Genomic DNA, 19,797 nt, shown 5'->3' on the forward strand with positions numbered 1-19,797 from the left:
TTCGGTAGCGTGGGAGAACGTGCGCTATAAACCAAAAAAGCCTCCGAGTTTATTTTATTTTTCTTTTTGATTTTTCACTACCATTTGAAATTCATATTAAATTTAAATTATACATTATAAAATTATCTATTGATGACGCTCAACAATATTTTCATATCTTCGAGGTGTCCATCCATTCCTTCCTATTGTCCTTTCCTCAAACCAACCTCATCTTCTCTAACCTTTTCTTTGTTTTGCATAATATTTCTTGCATTTCATTTTATATTATATGATATCGTTTTATTAATATAATATTTTTTAAATTGACTTTTATAAAAAATTATGGTTTAAAATAATTTTGATATTTATGTGATTTAAATTATTTTATTAAGGATAAAAAAATTAAGTTAAAATATTTTTAATTATAGTAAAGTAACATTCTTCGTTGGATGAACTAAAAAGAAAATGGTGACACATAAAATGTCAGAAAGGGAGTACATAAATACATTTTAATACGGTTTCCATTGATATTTGTGCCCTCATACGTTGAAATCAATAAGTAGGCACACACATCCTATATGACACTAATTGTAACATAGAATTAGTGTATCTCATGCAAATTATCATGTATGATGTGTATAATGTGTGTCTACTTACTCAATTTCAAAGTAGATATAATACATAAACATGACAATTAACTTGGCTTCAAAGGATAATTATGTCTTTCAACTTTGAGTGTGCACAAGTAGACACTTAAACTTGTATAAAATTGAACAAGTAGAAACACGTGTCCTACATGACATAATACACGTAGGATGTCACATAAGACATAAAATTGTCATGCAGGGTGTTATGTAGGACAAATGTGTCTATTTATTTAATTTATACAAATTTAGATATCTACTTATGCACATCTAAAGTAAAAGGTCATAGTTGTCAGCTAACGTCAAATTAAGAGTCATGAACATGTATTATGCCTTCAATCGTCATTACCAGTAGCTACTAGTCTACCGTACATATTAACTATCACCACAAAATAACATCCTTAATCAACACCGATAACCATTAGAATTAACTATCACCATTATTAATCACTCGATAATTTTGAAACTTTTTTATTGATATAATATTATTATTTATTTTATATAAATGTTGATATCTATTAGATTACTTAATTTAAAATAAAAAACAAGTTTATATATATGTTTTCTAAAAAAACAAGAACAACATATAAATCCAACCGGGCATACCTCCTTGAATCCTTGAAACACCCCAGGGCTTCGTTCCTCTTTCCTTTTCCTTTCCCCACTAATCACTAGTAACACATAGTCTCGTTTGGTCGGGTCTTTATCACCTTTTTAAATTTTTGGACTAAAAATAAAATTGAAGTAGCTACCTAGCTAGGGCCTTTTTCCAGGTGTCTTTTTTTTTGGGTTTAAAGAAACGTACTCCATATATATACAGCCAGATTATAGCTAAGTATTTTTTAATTATTACAAGTTGTTGTTCACATACTGTGTAACTGTTTGATGATGGATGAATTGAGCAAACTTCATTCTGCTATTGTATGTTCACGCAGTAGACAACAACAACAACAAGAGGCTGAGGCTGAGGCTGAGGATGAGGGTGGGACGACTATTATTAATAACACTCCTACTCATCATACTAGTTTTGCTATTCATCATTATCGTCAATTAGAAGCCGCTGATCATCAAAATAATACTAAATCCAGTACCAATATGTCAGATCTTATTAAAGCTCAGATTGCAAATCATCCTCTTTATCCTAACTTACTTTCTGCTTACCTTCAATGTCGTAAGGTTAGTGTTTAATATGTTCATCTTTGATTATTTATTTATTTATCATCTATATGCCCTTATTTTTCAATTTGGGCAAATTTATATCAAGGTTGGAGCACCGCAAGGAATGACATCAATTCTCGAAGAAATTAGCAAAGAGAACAACTTAATATCCAGCTCATGTCACAGTAGTGAAATTGGAGCTGATCCAGAACTCGATAAGTTTATGGTAATAAGAAAAAGAAAAACTAAACCCACACACACATATATCATGAGTTTTTTTCTTTTCTTTTCATTATCTAAAAGAGGGTTTTTGTTGTGAAGGAATCATATTGTGCGGTATTAGTGAAATACAAAGAGGAGCTTTCAAAGCCGTTTGATGAAGCTACAAGTTTCTTGAATAACATAGAGTCACAGCTCAGTTCCCTATGCAAAGATAATTTAATTACTTCAACAAGTTTCAACAATTATATATCTGGTACTCTTTAATTACTTAATTAATTAACTAGAGTCTGTGCGTGTGTGTTTGTAGTACTAGTCAGAAATACTATTCCGTTCAATTTTTGATTCGGACCCCCTATACTTTTGCTGTCCCTTTCTGTAATCTGTATTAGGGTTAGCAGATCGATGTTATTAGTAGTAGTAGGAGGCATGTTGGTTGAAGCCTTGGAAATTGAGGCTTTTCAGAAGCTGCATCCAAGGAACTACTGTTACTGTCAGACTAATTATATTTCTTTCTTTATTATCTTTCCAATGCTTCAACAACATCTATACTTTTGCTTTATTAACATTGCTGTGGAGTGTAGACTTCCTTCCATCTTCTAAGCTAGCGTTTGTCCGTAGATTTTGAGAGTTTTGTTTGATCAGATTTACTTCAAATATTCTCAAGTTTTCGGAACTTGTGAAATGCATGTCATAACACAACTTAATCAATTTCAAAATCTATGTCTGAGAAAAGAAAGAATGTTTATAGATGAGAAAATGTGAAAATTAACTAGAGGTAGATCCTGTACTTGAAGTTTATGGATTTCTATAATATTTCTCGAGTTAATATATACTAACAATTATTGGGTACAATCAAGTGAATTTCTTAATATGTATACAAAGTTTAAATAAAAGCTATTGGTTTCCGTGAAATGAGAATAATTAAGTGTATAGAAATGTGATTTCTCTCTAGGAATGGATGATATGGTTACACACTTCAATACAAATGAATTTTTCTGTAATTATAATTAGGGGCTTTTCTTCTTCTTCTTTTCTTTCTGAAATTGCCTTACACGGTGATGCTAAAAAACCTACTTGCTTGTTTGGTTCGAGTTTTTCATCAAAGAAAGTAACTTTGATTTAATGAAAACCCACATAAATGGTTTACATATGATATAAATAACCCCCACTTGAAAAATGTGCTTTTGGTCATGGAAGTTGAAAGTTATAGATGGTTAGTGTTCTTTGTTGGTGATGATATTGAAAATATATCCGTTGTGATCAGGCATAAAATGTATAGATGGTATGCACATCCAATTTAGTAGATGGTGTACTAGTTTCAAAAACTGCGAAGCATTAATCACTTTGTTTCGATGCTGACGAGCACACCTGCACATGAACATGTGATATACTTAGCTTAAATATGGAATGTGTTTAAATTTATTTGTTTGGTAGATACATGAAGAACCAAAGCTTTTAGACATGGGCTAGGGCCTTGAAATTGTTAAGATAAACTTTTAAATCTGTCGCTTGTATAATGTATAGTCATGTCATTTTCCAGACCTTTTCTGTGCCTATTTTTGTGTCATGTCACAAATTTTGTCCTTACTCCCTTACATAGTCATGTAATTATGCTTAAATGTCTATGGATTTCTAATAACTTTGGGAACTAGTGGTATTTCCAGATGAAGGCCAATGCAATCTGCATTAATTTTTCTTAGGAGAGGATAACTTTGGGAGAGTCATGAATGGATATTTCCTACAAGATTTCATTTTTTTCTTGACTATGTGCTGCTAGACTTTGAATTAATTAAGGATTACACCAAGAGACATCAGAATACTAAGAGCAACCAAGGTTTACTACTTAAATATACAAGATCATCATCCATATGTAGTTTGATGAGAATAAACTTCCAACTTTATGCAAACTTATTCCGTTTGTAAACTTTCAAAATCTCTACTTCGTACAAGTTATGATATTACATGCCCCTTTTCATGGTTCAAGAATTCATAAAACTTAATGTTTAATGTAAACTAGGATAAGATGTCTTCTTTATCACTGCTTGGGGCTCGAGCTCATATATCTGAGCTAGTATTCCGCACTTTGTTTACCATCTCAATAGAGTACTGCGTACTTAATTTGTTTTCCCCTATTTGATATTTTCTTAGTCTAAATTATTCATTGGTGGGATCAGGTAACTACAAAGCCGGAAATTTAGTTTAGTTATTAGACCTGTGTGCAGTTTTAAAATGAAATCCATTTGAAATTGGATAATTTCTTTTACAGAATTCCATGTGAATTGTAATGATGTAAAGCTAAAGCAAGCATCTTTATATTGTGCAAGAATTAGATTCTGTTGCTTTCTTCATGGTTTCTACTGTCCTGATAGGTAATATCTCCATGTTACCATGTACTGGAAAGTTTGAATGTATATTTTTTGCACTAGCTAGATCCTTGTACGATATCTTAATCAGTGTTATGCAGTTTCATAATTTTACTTGAGATATGATGTTAAAAAAACGCTCAAATCATTGTCACTTGATTGATCTGGTCATTAATTTAGTGAACCATTGAAATCAAATTTGTTTATATTAATTCTCATATAACTAATTGCTCGAAAGATTTTACTATTGCTCGGGGATTTAAATTATTCCATGTAATAGTGTTGTTTTTTTTTGTTTGAAACATATCATACGAAGAATGCAAAAGATGTGCTGTGCTAGGTGATGTAAGGCATACGAGCCCTTTTTGATTTATGTTAGATGTCCATAACAGATGAAGCAGGTGGTACCTCAGAGGAGGATCTAGGCTGTGAGGAGATGGAAGCAGCGGATAGTCAAGAATATCCTGCTAACCGTGAAGGCGATAATGAGCTAAAAGAAATGCTGATGCGCAAATATAGTGGCTATCTTAGCAGTTTGAGAAAGGAATTTCTGAAGAAGAGGAAGAAAGGCAAGTTATCTAAGGAAGCAAGAATTGTATTGCTGGACTGGTGGAAGACTCACTATCGATGGCCTTATCCCACGGTAATTTCTAGTAATTCTCTTCTCGGAGCCGTTCGTTTCATAACTATGCTTACCTAGATTGCTCTATCAGGAGATCTGGCTGAACTAGTTCCTATTTTAACTGGTCTTTGAAGTTCAAGCATATATAGGACATGTATCTACTGGCATTGCCAGTTACTTTTACGTGTTAATATGATTATAGATCTAACTTACATACACGGACATTGCAAAAGAATTTAAACGATCTAACATGTTGCAGCAATTAACCTGCGTTAATTTCTAGTTATCTAAACTCTTATGATGGATACCTATAGTTATCTGAGCTTCAACATTGCCTGTGTAGAGAGAATATACTCAATTTGTTATTTGCCCCCAATCTTTACATTTGCCATTCTAATTTCTTTATGACCAACGATCGCGCAGAATCCAGTGTCGCGAGTGGTGACATGATCTGACTGTTTTCTATTCATTTAACATGTATATGGATGACAATGAATGCAGGAAGAAGAGAAAAATAGGCTATCAGAGATGACAGGGCTAGACCAGAAGCAGATAAACAACTGGTTCATAAACCAAAGGAAGCGACACTGGCGGCCATCGGAAGACATGAAATTTGCTCTAATGGAAGGTGTTAGTGCTGGATCGATGTATTTTGATGGATCTGGAGGCACTTGAAAATGACAAAGGAACCTCCTGCTAGCTAACACGTAGTGTATAGTATTATGACAGAAAGTGTGTATTTTGAAGTTTATAAATCGACAATTGTTAAACCATCTATGTTCAAAATACAAAGTTTCTGTACTTTTTCTTTTTTTTTAGATCTTGATATTATTGAATAAATTTTACTTCACCAAAAATAAGGAACCTAGTATTCATTTCATTATTGTTACTTTTTCTTGTTTGGATTGGTGGATTCTAGCCTAAAATGAAAAAAAAACATGATCATGCTCCTTTTGATCTTATTTCTATAATTTTTTAACTTTTATTTGTGTTCACACAATTTTTTCGACAAACAATTATACTATACTATTTTTATATTCTACCCCCTTTATTCGCCAATTTTTGCATTTTCAACTCTCAGGTATAACACTACAAACACAAAATTAAATTATTTTATTTTATTGTAAATACGTGTCTGTCATAAGCATTTTTGAACTTTATCTGTTAGTGAATAATGACAATATTCAGCCATTTTGGTTACAACGAATGGCATAAGTTAAAGTAAGGAAAAACTATCTAATTACACAATTTTTTCTACCATAAATATTAATCCATTCTATAGTTTGAAATAATTACATATTGTTTCACTAATTAATAATTTTGTAACAGATTTCAAGTCAGATACATATATCTTTGATATTAGATACATAGGGAGAGGTGAACGAGAGAATCAACATGCATGTATCATTTTACACTGATACATGTATCTTAAAAACCAAATACATTATGAAATACATGTTGGATTTTAAAGGTGTGAATATGAAATGAAGGGTTGTGACTCTCCTGAAGAGTTGTAACTATGCCGAAGGGTTGTGAACTTTATGAAAGGTTGTGTCATTTCTAAAGGATTGTGACCGTTTGAAAGGTTATGCCTTTTCCAAAGTGTTGTCTTCTTTATGAAAGGTTGTATTCTTTCCAATGGGTTGTGACCTTTACCCTTTGTTGGCTATAAATAGAGAGGCTTTCTCTCATTTTTCTGAATCGAATTCTTCCCTTCTTTTGCATACATTTCTTACAAAACAAAATTGATCGATAGTGTCTGTGTGTGTGATTCGTTGCTGTCATTTTGAGTTTGTTGAAATTATCGAAGTTTGAGGTACCGCTACTTCTATAATGGTTAATCCGTTTTATCTTGGGAGGAATTAATCTGCAACCTCGTGTACTTGAGGGGATTAAATTTCTTAAGGACACACAGTGGGTTCTGTGGACTCGGATAGTTCTTTGTGTTTTTCTTTTCATCTTTTATTATTTCTGGTTTGCTAATCTGAATACAGGAGATAACAATATATACATTTGTATACCGAATNCGAGAGAAGGTTAGAGATGAGTAAGATGGGAGATGGGCGAACGAGGGAAGAAGAGAGGTGAGTGAGATGGGAGAGAGGTGAGTGAGAGAAGGAGAGATGCCAGCGAAATGGGATAGAGGCGACCGAGAGAGTCAATATATTCCACAAATATATAAATCACGCTTGTATATAATATATGTGAAATTAATTACTCCTAATTTGACCCACATGTATTCGAGATATATCTAGCTAGTAAATTAAATGTGGTACAAAAGGTAACTTTAACAATTAAAGTGAAGATACATAATAAGACTTCAAATTAGTGGAATTTGTGTTAGTTTGCTTTAAAGTAACCAACTATTATTCATTGAGAGAAAAATGTTAGATTTCACCTAGTTAATGGTCAAATTGCCCGTTTGCTCTATTTTACATTACATGTGAAGGTGATATAGTTTTCTAAAGATATAAATAGGCCACTTGAGTATAGTAAAAGATATTTTTAAAGTCGAATTCACAATTATTTTTTTTTGTTCATTTTTATTTGTTAATGTTTAATTTGACACAATTTTTAAGAAAACAATTAATAATATACTTTCTATGTACAATAATATTTGTCCACTATTAATTTTGCATACTTCTTAAAAAGCTATAAATAGAAGGATAATTTTACTATATCACCTTTGAATATAATAACTATAATGTCTTGAAAAAACCTAATAGAGAAATGACTTTATTTAATGATAATGGTAAATTAGGAACTAAGCACAAAATTATTCGTTAATTTCATAAAGTGGACAAGTATTGTTGGACATCTCAAAATAGTATAGTGAAAAACAATTGTTGGACGAAAAGCATATGTCACCTTCGAATATAATAACTATAATGTCTTGAAAAAACCTAATAGAGAAATGACTTTATTTAATGATAATGGTAAATTAGGAACTAAGCACAAAATTATTCGTTAATTTCATAAAGTGGACAGGTATTGTTGGACATCTTAAAATAGTATAGTGAAAAACAATTGTTGGACGAAAAGCATATGTTTTTTGGATCTTGAAAAATGATATACATAATAGTAGTATTTAATATAAAAGGTAAAACATGCATGGCAAGCAATATATATGAAAATAACAAGAAAATTTTAGAAATAAATGACAAGTAAAAGTGAGTAGGAAGCATTATCTTATTTTCAGGAAATTAAAAGGGTAAAGATCTTTTTCCCCTGCTCAAAATGTTAAACGATCTCCAACCCTACTCTATTTTACTCTTCATTCTCTATATTTTGGGAGTAAAATAGAGAATACCTTCTCCAAGCATTCTCTATTTTACCCTCTACTCTCCAATTATAGAAAGTTGAATAATAATTCTCCAAATTAAATTTGTAGAACTATTATTCATACTATTTATTTCACTTTTTGAATATTATATTATTATTTTTATTATTTTGTAATTAACATATTATTTTTCATATAAGGATATTAATTAAAATTTTCTAATATTCATAATTCTTTTTTAAATGTAATATAACATTTTAAAAAATATATTATTTAATATATACTACTTTCATCCTGAATTAATAATATTTCAAATATTTTTTTTTCAATTTTCGTCACTTCAAGTGAATCTAATTTGATATTATTATTGATTTTCACTATGAAGAATGCACAAAATTTAAATGATAAAATGAAAATTTAAATTTAAAAATACAATATATAACATAATTATTTTAAAAATCACAATAATAATTTAATAATCTGGAAGGTCCTTTCCAAATTTAACAATATTCGAAAAAAATTAATGTATGATCTAGAGAATTTATGATTATGCTTGTTGATTATTTTTTTAATTATTCGTAGTTGTGTTTTAGAAATTTAGAATAAAATATAAATCTATATTATATAAAGAATTTGAAAAAAATAAATTGAGAATTGAGTTGGAGTCGTTGGTGAGAAAACTCTTAAGGTTGGAGATGCCTAAAAGGGGCAAATTAGAATTTTGATTTTGTTTTCGAGGTTAAGTTGGTAATTAGAATTTACCTGCGTATAGAATAGAGCGTAAAATCTTTCTTCAACATAACTTCGATTCGGAGTGTACCCCGACCGCCATTATCGAACGAGTCTATTCTGAACGCCAATCTCCGGCGATTTCGTCATCTCCGTCGACTCTAAGGTAAGTTTTCATTCGCTTAATGATTAATATTTTCCCCCTTAACATGTGTGCAATTTTATACAAGCTTGAATTCGCTGAAGCGCATAGTGTTTGATTTCAAAGAAGTCGTGATATGTTCATAAACAAATAGATTTTGTAGGCTATTCTTTTGTACGAATTTCGTTTATTGTAATTTAAGACTGTTTTGAATTGGTGATAGATTTGTATTTTTCTCCTAGTCGGTTTTAGGGTTCCTTTGTGGAAGGAGTAGGGTTTATATTCAAGAGAGCGAGAACTAAGTTTTGCCAATTTTTTTACCATCTTCGCAGCTCAGGAAGGTCTTCATTTTCATGATTTGCAAGTCGACGTTAATTTAACCCTAAACTATTTTCCATATCAAAATCTATTTTACTTGAGATTTTTGTACTCTTTGCAATTCTAAATTTCTGTTTTGGAGAGTTTGAGGCATACATATCACAAGAGTAGTGGCGGAGACAAGATTTTCATTAAGGGGTGCAAACTATGAATAAGCAAACACATGAATAAGTCGAAGGGGGTTCAACATCTGCTATATATATATAAAAAATAAGTTTAACCATGTATAAGCAGTGTAATTTTCATCGGAAGGGGTTCAGATGAACCCCTGGGCCGTTACTACCTCTTCCATGAGAGGCACCCTACCCTCTTAGTCACCTGTTAATCAATAAGAAGGCCTAGAAGCTGCCTATAGTCTGTTTATATGGGCTGAGCTCCATTGTCATATTTTTGAGAGTTCTGTTCTGGTATAAAATTGAGATTTCCTTTCCTTTATCCTCTGTTATCAACCTTTGCCTGAAAGAAGACAGTTGAATGACAGATGTTGCTGCTGTGTAGGTTGAATTTGTTGCGGCTCTAGAGAAGATACTGGAATAACAATTTATTTTTTTTATAGGTTATTTATCTTTTATTTTTGATAGTCATTGTCTCATTGATATCTCCTCTATAACTTGGTACAAGTTACAAATCCCACTTTACTACTGCCAAGTACTCTACTTGATCAGTTAAGTAGATTTGATTTGGTTGTGATGCCATTTGTTCTTGAAATTTTGTGTGTGGCAGTGCCCGAAGAAACATATTATACACACACATATAATCTTGTCTAATTTATTCTCTTCTTTTTCTTTTGTAATAGGGAGATCATATCATTGGGTTCAGAGGCTTGAAGCATATAAAGCGTCCACTGTTTCGTTTACATACCATTTTCTTCAAGGGGGTTCTTTCTCTTATAAAAATGTCTGTAACAGCTGGTGTAAGTGATGCAATTATTGCAATTAGGGAAAAGCTCAGGGGTAAAATTGGCCAAACAAAAGTGAAAAGATATTGGCCTGGTAAAGCTCCTGAATGGGCAGATGAACCAGAAAAAGATGAGGATATGCGGATGAACAGGGAAGCAGCACTTGAGAAAGCCTTTCCCAGCCAGGGTGGTTCAGACATTGCAAGAAAAGATGATGCAAGGCTGCGTCGACTGGCAGAGAGTAAAGTTGATAATCGTGAGGAAATCAGAGCAGATCATCGACGCATCCGGCAAGCAGAGATTGTTTCAACCATTGAAGAGGAAAATAGAAGACTAGAAAGAATGGAATTTGAGGAGGATGACGAAGATGCCTTGGATGAAAGGAGGAGGAGAATCAGGGAAAAAAATCTTCAGAGGCAACAGGAAGAAGCTCTGCCGGAGGAAGAAGAAGAGGAGGTAGAAGAAGAGGAGGAAGAGGAATCAGAATATGAAACTGAATCAGAGGAAGAGACCACAGGGATAGCAATGGTGAAACCAGTTTTTGTTCCAAAATCTGAGAGAGACACCATAGATGAGCGTGAAAAGCGCGAGGCAGAGGAACGAGCTCTCGAGGAGTTAGTGAAGAAGAGGTTAGAGGAGAGAAAACTTGAAACAAAACAAATAGTAGTTGAGAAGATACGAGAGGAAGAAATAATTCAGAAAAATTTGGAGCTGGAAGCTAATATTGCTGATGTAGATACTGATGATGAGGTGAATGAGGCTGAAGAATACGAAGCTTGGAAGTCCAGAGAAATTGCCAGGATCAAGAGGGAGAGGGAGGACAGGGAGGCTAGTAAGAAGGAGAGGGAAGAAATAGAGAGAGTAAGAAATATGACGGAAGAAGAGAGGAAGGAGTGGGAAAGGAGAAACCCGAAACCTGCCCCACCACCCAAGCAGAAGTGGAAGTTTATGCAGAAATATTACCACAAGGGTGCTTTCTTCCAGTCAGATACTGATGACATAGCTGGAACTTCTGGCGCTGATAATATATTCCACCGTGATTTCTCTGCACCAACAGGGGAGGATAAGTTGGATAAATCCATACTACCAAAAGTCATGCAGGTCAAACACTTTGGTCGCAGTGGAAGGACAAAATGGACACATCTTGTCAATGAGGACACAACTGATTGGAACAACCCGTAAGTACCTTAAACCTTCTATGTTATATGCTCATTTCTGTTCATTCAATTTGTCACGTAGATATGCTGGATTAGCAATTCTTAATAATGCATCCTTCAGTTACGCCTGGTTGTTTATTTCACATTAGCATCTGGTTTATTGGTCTCAACACAGTGGTGAATATTACCTATTCTCTGACTCTGATTATCTTACCTGCTCTTTCACTTTGGTTGAAGGGATGTCACAGTTTTTACTCTTTAGCATATTGATTTTCTTGAAACTGGTGATATCTCTCAATCTTGGTCTTCCAAATTGGATTTACTGTACAGAAAGCAAATGATAAAATTAAAGTTACATTTCATTGAATATTTGATCATACTTCAGATGTTTCACAGTAGCATCAGAACTATTAGGAGAATAATGGTTCTAAATGTGTGAACTTTGTTCTAGAGTCTTATTTGGCCTTCTATAAAGTGGGTGATTTGTATCCTGAACAATACATCTCATCACATTGACAGCTGTTCTCTGTCTGTGTCTCTCTGTTCCACTCTCTGTCTCTCTGTTTCTTTTCCTTCCTTTTTATTGGGTGACGATAAGAGGAAGGGGGTTGAGCTGAGCTCATGGGTCTTGTCTATATGCTGATGGATTCTGCAAGCTTGATTAGTTACCTACTCTTTCTATGGTTCTTTTGCTTGGAATTTTTAAATAATAATTATTTCCCTGGCCAAAGGTCTTAAGAGAGAATGATGTGCATCTCAGGGTGAAGAAAGGTTTATCTGATGTGTATGTGTATCAGTACCTAGGGCGGGATTTGGTGTGGTAGTAGAAAAATTTCGTTTGCTTGGTGGATTTCTGGGGATGTATATATGAAGAATTTGATTGCCTGTTGAGATCTTCTTGCCTGAGTGGTACTTGTAGCATTTAAACCATCAAAGTTTCCAGAAAATGAGACGATCAACAAATGTTGGGGATCTGAAAATTTTGATTGCATATTTTTGAGTGATGGTGCTGCTACCACAGGAGCTTCCATTTTTCTCTGTTCCTGTAAAAACACACTTGCATTCTGTTTTGATGGTTGGCGAATTTTTGTCATGGCAAATGTACCTGGCCCGCTGGATAGGAAAAGAATTGAAAAGCCTTGTATAGCATAGGAAGATTATAACTGGGAGTTCAGAGTTTGGGGCCTTGAAACGATTTTTGGTTTTGGAGGTGTGGGAGTGAGTGCATTAATTATAGGTGCTTTCTCAGTGTTAATATCAAATTCCCTGCATAATTATTGACTAGTCGTGTATTAAAGTGAATTACTTTAAAAAGATTCATACATAGTGGCAGATGTACTTATTAGGATCACTCTAGAGAAACATAGAAGTTTATTACATTAGTGCGACAGAATGTTTTGCTTCCAGTTCAGTAATTTCAATTGTGGAAAGGGAATTCTCCAAAATATATAAGCACTTTTTCACTCAATAAAATTATCTACCTTGTTAAAAAATAAATAAAAATACTCTTCAGTTGAGTTTTTTTTCTTTTTTTTTGAGAATTAGTACTGTTGTATTCTTCAGCATTCTTCAATGGAAAAAAATATCTAGCAAAATAGTTATCTAGCAACCTATCTGTTAGAAATATCAATGGAAAAATCCCAGAAGAAAAATTAACACTTCAGGGCACTTCAGCACTCGGAGTTGAGTATTTCTTTTAGAGCCTATAACCTATCTGAGTAGCTTAGAGCATCTGGGATTAAAGAAAGAAAATATCTAGCAACCTGGTCCCTTCATTTGATAGACTGGTTTGTGGGGCTTAGCTTGTACCCAGAGGAAGTATAGTAATATCTGGCCAAGTACCTGGTTTTCATTGAATGCTTTGCCTGCTAGTATTTGTGTAATACTAAGGCTGCTGCTGTGATGAGATCGCTCCCTACACTTTTGTCTTAGCCATTCGAATGCTATACTTGCTTCCTGACAGAAGGAGTACTCTATTTGACTTCCACCAGTAGGCGATGTATGTGTACATTTTTAGTTGAATCTCTTTGTGGGGACAAACTAGAAAGGGAAAAAATGCAGACTGCTTCAAAATTTCAATATATCATTCTGTATTCTAGTTTATGGTGTATAGTTTGTGCTTTGTGGTTCAGTGTCCAGCTTTATCTATGTAGTATTCTGCTAACAGCCTTTGCACTTACTGACTGACAATTGCCGTTGGAGCAGGTGGACGTACAATGACTCTCTTCGGGCCAAGTATAATACAAAAATGGCTGCTGTTAATGCTCCTATTGCAAAGCCTAAGGGTAAAAAATTGAAGGATTGGGAGACCCGGTGAAGCCGTATTGTAGTCTGGTTCTTGTTTGTGCTCATGGTTCAGCCAGCTTTCAGGTTGTTTGAAGCACTGTACTGACTTTCTGTTTTGCTCTTTGCATTCAAATGTCATCTGTAGCTCTTGTGAAGTTATATGAATGGCAGAGAAGCACATTCTGGTATCAGTTTCAGAATTATCCAATTGTCTCCTTATTGTAACATTCATGCATTAGGGCATAGATTGTATTTTGCTTTTTAATTATTGAGATATTCTATACTAAAAACATGAACAGAACTTGTTCTCTGTATCGTTCACTATGCTCAACTAAAATCATGAGTAGAACTTGTGTTCATTTCTTGCTGTCTTGTGCAGTGAGGTTCTTTTACTAAAGGGACCCCTTTTTCCCTACCTTGCACCTTTTGTTATAAACTTATATGCATTGATAGACCATCCAACATGATCCATGTAGATTGTGTGGAGTGTTGTAAAGCTGTCATTTTTTGTTTGTCGGCGAGGTCAGGTGGGGGTGGGGATGGATTTAATTGTCTCTTGGTTGTTGGCTAGGGGTGGGGATTGGGGGATTATTCAGGTGCGTCATTATTTTCTGCTCATAATATTCTCTGTTTGCCTTAAAACAGATCTGGAAAGTTGTAATAGAGTGGCTACTGTGCTTTTGCTCAGTTCTACTTCTGGGCAGGCAAATTTTACCTGCCCTGAAGTGCAAGACAGATCAATGGAAAAATCCCAGAAGAAAGTAATAGTTATTCAATTTTTCTCTACTCCGAGTCTCTGATCACATAAATACCATGTTAATTTTTCAAATGATCACTCAACGTAATGAATTTACCTCGTGAGCTGACAGGAACTGTTAATTGGAGTCCAGCTTCATATTAAATGTTCTTTTTGTGTATATAATCGCGGATAGATCTCATTTTACCAAGTAAACCTACCTTAGATCCGAATGTGATTTATTTTATTTTTCTTCTTCATAAATATCTTTTTAGATGGGCATGAATTTATATTTTCTATTATAATATTCATGTCCATGATTCTAGTGTCTAAAAAAAATAGGCCAAACACATATATAGCCCCTCAAACTCACTCCAACTTAGCTTAAACTCCATTTTTTATGTACCATTTAAATACTTGTTCTAATTTTTATGATTTGTTTTTATTTATGTTCTTCAATTGCAATTTCTTAATTTTAAAAAATAGACGTGTGCTTATTAATTAAAAGAATTAAACATTCACGAACGAACATAAAATTTTTCAAACAATAATATTATTTTTTATATATTTCTCTGTATTTTTGCATGAAAATAAATTGATGAAAGTTCTTTGATTTTCTTTCTTAAACATTCAATTAAATTAAATAACACTACTTATTTATTTTTTCTTATCATCTAGGCTATCTAAATTTAACGCAAATACTCACTTTTAATTTTTAATATAAATCAATACGAATAAAAAAACCCATCTTCAAAAAGACTCGACTGACTTTGTTAATAACACTACTAAAAAAAGACTCTTGTTCATTGCTAATAACACTACTAAACAATGTTAAAATTCGACTAACTTTGTTAGATTGTCGGTGATTTTAAAGAAAAAAAATCAACACAATTTCATCGATTATTTTTCACACAAAAATACATAACACTTTTAAAAAGAAATTATTAAATTAAGTATGCTCCTGTGAACATATTCTATGCATACAAAGCGAAGACGGATTGAAAAGATGTATGCATAAAGCTAAATGACATTAAAATATTTTTGGATATGCTGATGTTTGATTGATAAACGATAAGACATTTGTTGGCTGGAAATATGGACCATTTAAGTACACTAGCTTTTTATAGATGTGAAGGCATATATATATAGACAAAATTACGTCAATTTATCATCACCTCAAGACAAATTAAAAATCAACAGATTGTAGATACACTGTTTGAATTGACTGAAGTTGTATAGTTGGAAGATATATTGTAGTCTTCTTATTATTGACCATCTTTTTTTAAATAAATTATTTTGGTTTTATCTTCAAATGGCCCCTTCACCTTTCTCTTCCACTCAACTTAAGTGATCAGATTCTTTTGTACATTTTAGAAAAGATAGTACAATATTGTTATTGAAAGGAAAATCAATAGTAAAAAAGCTCATCACAAATGAATTCTGTGTTATGACAAGTCAATGCTTTGAAAACGATTTCAGTTCAGGGGAGGAAGGGGGAATTAACTCATTTTGGCTTGCAAGCTCATTTCATCGTGTGTGCGGGGCTACTCCTAGAACCCTCAAGAGAAGACAATTCAATATAAGGAGAAAAAAAATTCTCTTCCGAATTAATGAGGGATATTTTATCTTTCACGTAAGATAAATAAGAAAAGGATCGACAAGGAGGAGGAAGACAATTTCTTTCACTACCATAAAACGAAAAATTAGTGACAAATTTTTTTTGAAGCTAAACAACAAAAATTTCATGTTAATCGCATTTAGTGATGAATTATAAGTAAATCCAATTAGCTAGAAGCTTTTTAGCTAGGAATAGCCGATAATTTTTTAGCTAAATTTCATATTTTCTTATAGTGATTTGAGCCATGAGGATATATCTGAAAATATGCAAAAATTGAAGCGATTTTTTTTAAAAATAAAAATTGAAGCAATAAGAAAAAGATAAAAGATGATATCACTGATGAAGTTGCAGTTGGAAGTTTTTTGTAAACTTTGTGTACTTGACCGTAAGTGGAAAGTAATGTATATTGTCCTTTTTCTATAAATTTCCCCTTTCACATCATCTTCAAAATCAAAATAAAAATCGTGCAAGGTTTCAATTCCTTTTCTTTAGTCGTTACAACCAATTTTTTTTTTTTAAAATTATAACATCAGTTGAAAAGTGTAACAAGATATACTAAGAATACGATTGAAACAATACCAGAAGCAAATTAAATACTAACTAAAGAAACTATACCGTCAAAGTTTACAGTCTAGTTGATTTGAATCTCCCATAGACCAGGACGCATGATTCAATCCCTTATCTTCCTCCTCGATTCCTCCACCTTTTCAAATCCTCCAATGTAATATAATAATAATAATAATAATAATAATATAAAGATAAACAAGAAAAATGAAATATTGAATAAAACAAAATTGGAAATTGAAGGAAATCAACAAATGCACAAAACATTTCAATATGGTTGATATTCATATAGATAAAATTTGTAAGATTAACAAAAGGCCTCATAGTGTCATGCCTTTTTTTTTTTTTTTGTAGTTTGAGACACACAAATGGGACACACTGATCAAACAGTTAGGGATACAACAACAAAGTATTACTACTAATAATGAAAAATCAAAATGGAAGTACTCCACATTTATGAGGAACATAATATAATTAAAACATAGCACAAGACAAATTATAAATTCTTCAACACATAAATCTCACTCCTCAAGTGCAAATTCCTCAACCAAATTCATCTTATTGAGTGGATTGAAAGCATGAATCTCAGCACAAGCACATTTGCTAGGTAACACATAGGCACCCAATCCATCAAGTGGTTGAACACAAGGAACTGGCAATTTTCGCGCAATTATCACAGAATTAATCACCTCATCTGTAGGATGGTACACCGAAAGTACCTCAAATCCTCGTAGATCACGAGGATCGAGGACAGGGTAGAGAAAAGCACGCGCACCATGTGCACTTCTAAGCATCAGGGTAGCCCCTGGAGACATGTATTTAGCAAGATGATCAACAACCTTAACTTTGTCCTCTTTATCCATACCAACCAACGCGGCCAGAAAGACTACATCGTAGTCTTTCAAGGCACACGTTACATCCATGATGTCGGCCGTATGAAAAGTCATACGGCTTGACAAGTCAGGATCGGCCGCCACAAGGGCGGCCGCCATGGAATTAGCATCAACATCAATGTCATAGTTGTGAAAATAAGTAGTAGTAAGATGTTTAGTAGCTAAAACAAGTGAGGTAAGTGGAAGTGGACCTGATCCAATAAAAGCAATTTTTTTTGGGATATTTGTTGTGTTTTTAGTAAGGATGTTGTACTCAAGTAAACTGAGTTTGATGTAATTGTCAAAATATGGGAAAATGTGAAGATGTTGAAGGGGATTTTCATATGAGGCAAGAATTTTAGAAAAGTGTGACTCTAAAAGTCCTTCTGCTTGACCACATAGTTTGATGAGATGAGACCTAATTTGTTGAATTTTTTGGCAGAGCTTAGAGACATCAATGGGATTAGGAGGCATGCACGTGTGGACAAGATCTGTGAACAATATGTTGACATCTTTGGAAGGGCTAAGGTTCTCCAATCTTGAAATTTGCTCATACAATTCACATACTTTTTCTACTAATGGATTGCTATTTTGGCACACCATGTCGACACTATGAGCAAATTGATATTTTTTTTTTCTTTTCTTGGAATTGTAAAACAAGAAATTGTTTGTAATATGTTTTTAGCACAAAATAATCTGATGCTTATGAAGACTCCACAGGTCGCTATTTATCGACGGATTTTTTTTTTTTGGGGGGGGGGGGGGGGGGGGGGGGGGGGGGGGGGGGGGGTGGGGGTGGGGTGATTTGTTGCATCATTCATTGTTTGAGATTTTTGGATTATTAATTTATTTAAAAGAATATAATGAAATGCTATGGAATAAATTTTGTGGTGATTTCTTTTAACAAATTGATAGTGTAAATAATTGTGACATATTTAACAAGTTATTTTTACGAACCTAATTTACACTTTTTGTCTTTGTATGTATGGTATATGATTTTTTATTTTTTTTAAGGATACTTTCTTTGTTCTAATTTATGTGGTACATTTTTTTTTTTAGTTAGTTTTAAAAGGTATGTCATATTTCAATAATTGGAAATAATTTAACTTTAAAATTAACGTTTTACTTCTAATGAGATGATTTGTAACTACACAAATGGTTAAAGAGTGTTTTGGATCACAAACATAAAAGAAGATTTTTTTTTAAATTTCTTTAACTTTGTTTTAATTCAAATGGTATGCCATAAATTGAGACAGATGGAATATTATATTAACAACGACTAGACACATACTATAGTTCTAATTAGGAATATCAAATATTTAAGTACTGCAATTAGCTACTTAAATACTCATTAAAAATTAGTAGGTTGGTTAGTAAAAAAGATCAGAAATTTGAAGCATGAACTTCATTTTAAATTATTACTCCCTTCATTTCATATTTGTTGTTCACTTTTTTCTTCACACACTTTTAATAAATCATAAATAGTAAGAATATTTTTATTAATTTACCTCTTAAAAATTTGAAATAATTATTGATAATAACGTGAATAACTAATACTCCCTCTGTCCCAATTTATGTAACATTTTTCGTTTTTTGAAAGTCAAATAATTTAAGTTTGACCAGAAATTTGCGCATGAAATCTTCAAATTTTTTGAAATGAAATTTATACATTTATAAACTACGTAAAAAGTAATGTAAGACACAATAATTGACAATTCAAATATTTAAAAGATATATGAGAAATTCACGATAAAAAATAGACTTATTTAAATTTCAAAATACAAAAAATATCACATAAAATATGACAGAGAGAATATGAAACGTAGTTACTCTAAGTACTACGATACTAGTAACTTGTTTGGTAGTACTACTTGTTTGGAGCTTTGTTGTGTACTTGTGTTTCTATTCTAGTTTTGCATTTGTACGAAAACCCTAATGTTTTACGGTTAGTGACTTTGTTGGACCACAAAGTGAGTAGTTTTCTTGGGTCTTGGGACAAATGCCAAACTTACAATCCCAATGCCTAGGCATATCTATATTTAATATTTATTATTATTGCTCCTTCCCTTGTTATTTTAACAAATTATAGGTAAAATTTACTAGCATCAAATTATAATAATTAAAATTAATATGATATAAACACTCGATA

The 19,797-nt window shown here is 32.7% G+C and overlaps 3 protein-coding genes across 3 annotated transcripts; 2 read left to right on the top strand and 1 right to left on the bottom strand.

Moving 5' to 3' along the window:
• The first annotated feature begins 1,391 nt into the window (after window positions 1-1,391).
• Window positions 1,392-5,666, top strand: LOC125853686 (homeobox protein knotted-1-like 1). The gene is made up of 5 exons (XM_049533412.1): window positions 1,392-1,799; window positions 1,888-2,007; window positions 2,103-2,256; window positions 4,759-5,009; window positions 5,490-5,666. Exons 1-5 carry the CDS (start codon window positions 1,509-1,511, stop codon window positions 5,661-5,663), a joined length of 990 nt encoding a protein of 329 aa, XP_049389369.1. The 5' UTR covers window positions 1,392-1,508; the 3' UTR covers window positions 5,664-5,666.
• Window positions 5,667-8,998: 3,332 nt separating this feature from the next.
• LOC125868842 (uncharacterized) lies at window positions 8,999-14,077 on the top strand. Its single transcript, XM_049549420.1, has 3 exons — window positions 8,999-9,163; window positions 10,314-11,593; window positions 13,778-14,077. Exons 2-3 carry the CDS (start codon window positions 10,413-10,415, stop codon window positions 13,887-13,889), a joined length of 1,293 nt encoding a protein of 430 aa, XP_049405377.1. The 5' UTR covers window positions 8,999-9,163; window positions 10,314-10,412; the 3' UTR covers window positions 13,890-14,077.
• Window positions 14,078-17,029: 2,952 nt separating this feature from the next.
• On the bottom strand, window positions 17,030-18,352 carry LOC125851975 (nicotianamine synthase). The gene has a single exon (XM_049531708.1). It carries the CDS (start codon window positions 18,249-18,251, stop codon window positions 17,298-17,300), a length of 954 nt encoding a protein of 317 aa, XP_049387665.1. The 5' UTR covers window positions 18,252-18,352; the 3' UTR covers window positions 17,030-17,297.
• Window positions 18,353-19,797: the final 1,445 nt, after the last annotated feature.

The sequence above is a fragment of the Solanum stenotomum genome, chromosome 1 (genome assembly GCF_019186545.1).
Source record: "Solanum stenotomum isolate F172 chromosome 1, ASM1918654v1, whole genome shotgun sequence".
Classification (NCBI taxonomy): Eukaryota; Viridiplantae; Streptophyta; class Magnoliopsida; order Solanales; family Solanaceae; genus Solanum; species Solanum stenotomum.

What these genes read in the sequence shown, in the direction of transcription:
- LOC125853686 (XM_049533412.1), top strand. Translation starts at nt 1,509, where the DNA reads ATGATGGATGAATTGAGCAAACTTCATTCTGCTATTGTATGTTCACGC. An exon ending in CTTACCTTCAATGTCGTAAG is followed by an intron (nt 1,800 to 1,887) that starts GTTAGTGTTTAA and finishes ATTTATATCAAG; the next exon opens with GTTGGAGCACCGCAAGGAAT. An exon ending in TTTCAACAATTATATATCTG is followed by an intron (nt 2,257 to 4,758) that starts GTACTCTTTAAT and finishes TGTCCATAACAG; the next exon opens with ATGAAGCAGGTGGTACCTCA.
- LOC125868842 (XM_049549420.1), top strand. Translation starts at nt 10,413, where the DNA reads ATGTCTGTAACAGCTGGTGTAAGTGATGCAATTATTGCAATTAGGGAA. An exon ending in ACAACTGATTGGAACAACCC is followed by an intron (nt 11,594 to 13,777) that starts GTAAGTACCTTA and finishes CCGTTGGAGCAG; the next exon opens with GTGGACGTACAATGACTCTC.
- LOC125851975 (XM_049531708.1), bottom strand. Translation starts at nt 18,251, where the DNA reads ATGGTGTGCCAAAATAGCAATCCATTAGTAGAAAAAGTATGTGAATTG.